This window comes from Topomyia yanbarensis, chromosome 3, assembly GCF_030247195.1.
Source record: "Topomyia yanbarensis strain Yona2022 chromosome 3, ASM3024719v1, whole genome shotgun sequence".
Lineage (NCBI taxonomy): Eukaryota > Metazoa > Arthropoda > Insecta > Diptera > Culicidae > Topomyia > Topomyia yanbarensis.
In genome coordinates, this window is record NC_080672.1 from 12,983,544 (window position 1) to 12,990,869 (window position 7,326).

General features: G+C 41.0%; 1 protein-coding gene across 1 annotated transcript; it reads right to left on the bottom strand.

Annotated features, from left to right (window-relative positions):
- Nucleotides 1-5,041: 5,041 nt before the first annotated feature.
- On the bottom strand, nucleotides 5,042-6,933 carry LOC131693849 (putative polypeptide N-acetylgalactosaminyltransferase 9). Its single transcript, XM_058982048.1, has 3 exons — nucleotides 6,357-6,933; nucleotides 5,487-6,304; nucleotides 5,042-5,431 (listed from the first exon to the last, which is right to left on the bottom strand). Exons 1-3 carry the CDS (start codon nucleotides 6,931-6,933, stop codon nucleotides 5,042-5,044), a joined length of 1,785 nt encoding a protein of 594 aa, XP_058838031.1.
- Between the last annotated feature and the right edge of the window lie 393 nt (nucleotides 6,934-7,326).

A 7,326-nucleotide genomic window follows, 5' to 3' on the forward strand; every position in this document is an offset into this window, starting at 1 on the left:
CTAATCAAAACATAACACGTATTATTTACTACAATTCTTCTAAACATACTATTCAGCTAAATCGTACCATTATTTCACAAAAATGTATAGTTCGCGGGACTCGAATACTGATACACAACCATGCACTGCTAGGCCCCATGCAAAACTGACTCAGACATCACTTCGTTTAAAATTTAATTACATCTTTCAGTAATGCCGGATTGACTAGCAGTCTTCTACAAAGTTGTAGACAATTAAGTTATCTTTCTTATTTTCACTTGTAGTGATAATACGATGCATACAGTGCCACCTAGTAGCGAAAATACGAACTAGTGGGTTTTCTCCATGTAAATTGTTGAAAAATCCCATACAAACTTCAGGCACGTTGGTCCGGTAGTTAGACTTGCCCGATTTGCTTCAAATTTGGTGCAAGTACTCCTGGTGGGACTAGGAATCGACTCAGGGGTGGGCCGATTAAGTTTTCAAAAATTCATTATTTTTCTGGGCAGTCTAATACACACACATACATACATATGCACACAGACATTTGCCGAACTCCGGAACAAGATGTCGGTTGAAAATGAAATTCAATAGCAGCCTATGGGGATATTATACCTTTCATTTGAGTCTTAGTTTGTAAAAATCGGCTCAGCCATCTCCGAGAAACCGATGTGGACATTTTGTTAATAAATCCGCACATACACACACATATACATACATACATACATACATACATACACACATACATACATACATACATACATACATACACACATACATACATACACACAGATTACACACATACATACATACACACAGATATATTGGCGAACTGAGTCGAATGTTATATGAGACTCGGCCCTCCGGGCCTCGGTTAGAACGTCGGTTTTTGGAGCAATTGCATAACCTTTCTATATGAGAAAGGCAAAAGAATAATATTTAATTAGCTTAATAAGCATGAGTTCAATGTTATCTTCATGTGATTATAATTTGGAAAGGTTGGTGGAATGGGTTTGAACATGTAGGGAATGGGGGGTTAGTAGAGTGGGAGTGGAGGATGCGTCAGAAATCCTTCATCTTATTTCGGTATACAGGGTGGATGAAGGAAATGCGGGCGTGAGGGTGGTCCAAGGGTAGGGGAGTGATGAAGGAGGGTGGTGTAAGGGCAAGGCGGGGGGGGGAGGGTCGGCGACGCAATACTCAACTGCATATTTTGCCTTCCATTTGAGACTTGGTTTGAGAAAATCGGTTCAGTCATCACCGAAGAACCGATGTGACTTTAATTGTGGAATATGTCCGGAATTCCGGACATCCGGAATCGTCGATAGTGGACAATATATTCAAAGAATGTTTGATTGGCAATCAGTGATCTAGATCTGCGATTAGAAGTAATTTGGTGACCATTTCAATAGTTTTTAGCCTCTGAGGTATTACGATTGTATCGTTATGGGAAATTCCAGTGTATCCTTACTAACACCCCTGTAACTCCGGAAGCAAGAGTCAGAACCGAATGTAGCAGTCAATGGTATTACTGTGTCTTTCATTTGAAATCAAGTTTGTATAAATCGGTAGAGAATTCGTTGCGGAATGGGTGTGATATTAGTTTAGGAACTTGGCGGGTTCCCCGGGGGCGTCATGATCCGTCATAGGTGGCCAATGTGGTCAAAACTGCTTTGATTGATCAGTAGTGATCCAGACCCGCAAACTAGAGTCAGTTACATAAATTTTAATATGTTTTACATCATTTGAACATCATGGTGGTACCAGTTTATATGGAAATTTGCTGTGTGACCGTACTCTTCAACCCGTAACTCCGGAAAGGGAAGTCGGATCAACTAAAAATTCAATAGCGGCTTATGGGAGCGTTATACCTTTCAGATGAAACTAAGTTTGCGGAAATCGGTTCAGCCATCTCTGAGAAAATTGTGTGAGTTTAAATGACACATACATACACACACACAGACATTTGCCGATCTCGACGAACTGAATCGAATGGTGTATGACACTCGGCCCTCCGGGCCTCGGTTAAAAAGTCGATTTTTACAGTGATTGCATAGCCTTTCTTTATATGAGAAAGGCAAAAAGTGCGCTCTGATAAGAAACAGCTGGAACAGTCGTTAGCAGAAGGTAGGATGAGCGGTGATGTACAGAAGTTCGTGAAAAATTGCAACACCTGCATAGTAATTTCCAAAAAAAATCCTCCAATTCCTCTCTCAAGTCGCCAGTTGCCAGAACGCCCTTGGGAAATATTGCAGGTTGATTTCCTGGCAGTTCATGGCTGTGGTTTTGGAGAGTTTATGGTTTTAGTAGACACGTACGTACAGATTTCTCACAGTAGTTGAAATAAGAACTACCGATGCTAGAAATACCAACGAAGCAGTTCAGAAGATTTTCTTCACTTGGGGTTTACTGCTTATCCTACAAAGCGATAATGGACCCCCATTCCAGAGCAACGAATTTCAAAAGGTGTAAAGGTAATTTACAGAGCAATGTAGTAAAATATTTATGATTTAACTGTTAATATTATTAGGCAAGGAAATCTATTCCGTTGTGTCCTCAGACAAACGGAGCCGTAGAACGCCAAAATCAAGGAGTTATAAAAGCATTGGCAGCAGCTAAAGTTGATGGCGAAAATTGGCGACACGCGTTACAGGAATATGTACACGTACACAATACGCTTAAACCACACGCTAGACTTGGAATTACTCCGTTTGAGTTATTAGTGGGATGGAAGTACAGAGGTACATTCTCTTCACTTTGGGACTCAAAATCAGAGGATAGACTTGACCGAGACAACGTACGTGATATGGATGCAAAGACCAAGTTGCAGAGTAAAAAATATGCTGACGCCCGAAGGTGTGCAAAATACTCGGACATTTCAGTCGGGGATATCATACTGATAGCGATACCAAAGAAAGGAAAGATTGCTCCTATGTTCACCAGCGAACGATTCACAGTTCTATCGCGAGTTGGCGCCAAGGTAGTAGTTAAAAGTGACCGCGGTGTTACAAGAAGTATTAATGAGCTCAAGCGAGCTCCATTGCACAGTGAAGACATTGCAGAGAATGTACTTAGTTCTGAAAGCGAAGCTGAGAACAACACAGATGATCGCCATGGCGATACAGAAGACCTCGTCGAGACAATACCAAAGCGACTAGCTCGGAACATTCGCAAACCGGTCAGGTTCTACAACATGTATTTGTATAATATTTTCCAGTAGGATCACAGGATCCCGCACATTTGAAACTTGAATAACCTTAGATAGATGGATTGTTATTATTGCACTAACTTTGTGTTATTTTACAAATTACATTTTCATTAAAAAAAATAAATCTGTACTTACAATATGTCTAATCGTTAATTTATTATTCATCTATCCCAGTCACTACAGACAACCAAAATAATCCAGGCCACGTGAATGTTTTATATTTGTTTTTATATCCTTTCGTCTGCAAGAGGGTAATTTTGTGAACAGAAGATTGTCAAGTATTTCGCTTGAATGATTCCTTGCGTGATCGCTAGTTATCCCACCAAATATGCAGTGATTAAAATCTTTTTCATCGCCAAGAACGGAGTTAAGCCTACGATTCACCAATGTACTGCGCATCTAAGTGGTTCGATTGGTTTCAGATCTGTAAATAACGAATTTGTAAGTGAAATCAAATTGATTGATCATAACCTCAAAACGAAAGATATGTTTCCTTTTAGTTGAATTTCTACAATATTGTACTTATGTGCGTCATACTCGTACTTACTATTTTATGCACGAAAAGAGCAATATATTTATAAAAAAAGCACGGTAAATTTAAAAAATTTAAAAACTGGTTTAGTCTAGGTCTCAGCTAATCCTTAAAGCCAACGAGAATCACAATTAAAAAAAAAATTAATAAGCAATGTATATTATGAACTAGTGAAAACGACTATCGACCACAAATCGCCCTGTGGCTGCGCACGTCCGGACAAGAGTTTGTTTTTATGGAAGAGTCACGCAAAGGGAAACTGACAGCATGTAATTTTGCGGTATACTGTGGGAGGTGTCCACATTTATCTATGTGTGAATGCGGTTGTCATATTTTTGAAAGTTCGAGAAAATAATTAAACCACTTAGAGTTAACTAAAAACAAAAGTGGTGTCATACTTTGTTCGGTTTGGTTAACGCAATGATTGTTTTCGCTAAAAATAAAAATTGTGTATAAATTGTAATCAAAAGCGAACAATGCAAACTAAAAAAAATCGAATGGTGTGCTTTTTGATTTAGGTAAATGTTTACTAATAGGTAAGAGTAGAAGAGGAGAAAGATGTATGTGATATATATTGTAGGTACATATGACGAAGCAATAGTTAAAGGTTGCATATATTAAAAGCAAGCGGGAATTATAAAATGAAAATTATTTCAAGAATGAAATAAAAATACTAAACATTAGATGCATCTGTTTCAAATATATGTGTAAATAAATATTCATCACATAGGGTGTAAGAATAGCATTATGCAAAAAAGCGTAAATTGAGGCACTTACCCTAACTTCATTGTAGTGTGTCGGTGTATGCTTAAATTATCTTAATATAACACGCGACTAATGTTACGGTAACGGAAGTAACTAAAATGAAAAAAATGGAAAATATGATTTCAAACATAGTAGGCGGATGAAAAAAAGATTGGAAGAATTCATTCGAAGAAAGATTGTTGAGTGTGACAGTTGCGGTGCCGCATTCGCACCACCCGAACACCGTTGAGTAAGAAAAAAATGGAGGAATCCGACAGCAGCATACTGGGGAGTTCGCCCAACTCTTTCCAGGCTCCGTTCGCCATTGAGAATATTTTAAACCCCCTCAACAATTTTACCCATGACACTATAGAATTGGGGTTCCCTGTATGGTGGGTTTTTATCACTGGAACAGGTAGTCCGTAGTGTAATTCTTAGCCGGTTGAAACAACTACTACTGATACTACACGGCTTATCTAGGCTGCCCTTATTGAAATTTTAAAGGTACACGACAGTGATTCTAAATTATTCGATTATATTTTCTAAATACTTTTCAACCGAAACAATAACAATCACAATTACGTTTTTGCAAAAATCGACACATCCAGCGTGATCAAATTTACTAACCACATCTGCGCGTCCTTCTTCTCATCACAGTTCTCCATCGTCAGCGTTTTGTTGTTTGTCAGATCCACTGCCAAACATTTTCCATATTTGACACTTTTGAACTGTCCGGTTGCATTGACATTTTGCCATTCCTGATTGCCGCGAGCTCGGTGACAACCGAATACCAGCACCGCTCCACTTCCCGTATAATCGATGCAGTTCCGTCGACTGTTCAGCTCGCGATAGTAGTTGTGGGTCCAGTACTGATTCCGCTCCTGATGGTCACAGCGTGCCATCGTCAGTGAGTTTTCCTCCTTCACGTATTCCAAACAAAACCCGTTTCCAAGTGCTTTATTTTTCATCTGCAAATAAACTTAAAATTTACAGTGACTTTCTAACGAAAAATATTTCAATCACCTCTCCTCGAAAAGCTCCTTCAACCATTGGATTCCTCATTTCTGGAAACGCAGTTTCCACATAGTATAGGAAACTTTTACATTTTGCCCTCTTCCGTATTTCTCTTCTGGAGCACAGCTCACCAATCTCATCCACCGGATATTTCGGAATGCCATAAATATCATAGATTACATGCTTATACTCATCCATCCAAACTTCCGCCAGCCGAAGCGAGTTCGCTCGCACGACATCCTTCGAAGTTTGCTGCATGTAAGGATGACCGGTCTTCTGGATGTGAGCAACCCGGGAGCAGGGTACGGTCATCATCTTTCCGCCACACATCCAACTCTTCATCGATAGTTCAATGTTCTCCACTCCGTAGATTTCGAAACCTTCATCGTACCAACCGACGTGTTCGAAAAACCTTCTGGTGATCGCAAACAACCCACCCGACATGGCCGGCGTATCGAACGGTTCGAACTTGTTGTCATACTTGATCTTACGCGAGGCACGTCCCCACCAACCAAAGTTTAGATCCCAATCGTATGCCCCGTAGAACTGTGGGGCACTCTCCGAACGCAGATGCAGATCGTGCTCGTCAATCCAGTCGATAGTTGGAATCGAAATTGTGGTCCAGTTTCGTGCAACCGGGTCCAAAAGAGCCTCCAACCATCCTTCGATACATTCGACGTGGGCATCCAGGAATGTCAGAACGTCGGCAGTGGCGCAGCGTGCTCCGAGAAGTCTTGCGCGCATCAATCCTAGCCGTTCCTCGGCGCGAACGATCCGAACCTTGGGGTAGGGTAGGAAGTAGTCCTCCAGTTGGATTTTCAAATGGGCTAAAATAATTGTTGTAAGTGAATGATGTTAAAATACGAGTATAAAACTTACGTAGATAGGAGAAGTCGTCTACTAAAATAATTTCCTTGATCAACTTCGCTGGAGATCGATCGAGGATAGAGTGAACCGTTCGCACCAACACTGACCAGGCTTCGTTGTAGAACACAATGACAATAGAAGTAGCCGGTAGATTCGGTAGATATCGTCCCGGTTGTCGGCACCACTCATCCCGGATGTCCGGTAATCTCCGCTTCACCGATATCAGATCGGATATGTACTGATTCAGACCTTGACTATCGTATCCTAGTTTGACCATTTTCCCAACCGAATCTTCAGTTGAGCCCAGTGTGACTGCATATCCCAAATCACCAGGAGGGGTCCAAATATTAGAATCCTTTGTCGTCGTACTTGTCGAAGAAATCATTATTTCGGCTTCCGTGGAAGATCTATTGTCTAATTCGAATTCCCGCTGCCGCAATGGCAATCGCGTGTCTCGTAAAGATTGACTTTCAAGCGCATTCTTACTGTTATTCATGTACCCGACAAAGCAAACCACCATCACTATGGAAACCAGCACTAACAGGTGCCGGGTGATGTGACGGAACATAGCTACCACCGAACGCGCCATCCGTGCTGGATGTAGATACCGAACGAACTGAGGTGCTTTCTCCAGGCATTGCGGATCCCAAAATTATGACCTTATTTCATTTTGGACCCGCACCGAAGAAAGTACAAAATGGAAAGGGACTTTCTGGAAGTGGTTTACAAGGGGCTTTCTTTATCACACATTTTGTGACAATTTGGTTTATACCTTCTTCAGAGCATCAGTTGCTTTACCATCCGGTAACCCTTCCGAGGAGCAAGCAACTCGCTCCTACGATGCAGTTTGCTAAAAAAACAATTTGGGCAATTTCTTTCGTCTGAACTGCAAGCGAGAATCAAAAAAAAAAATGCAAAACCAGTTTCCCGCGTTCTTGCTTGGAGTGCACTTTCCTTCGCATGTTGAACCGTTCTCGTTCAC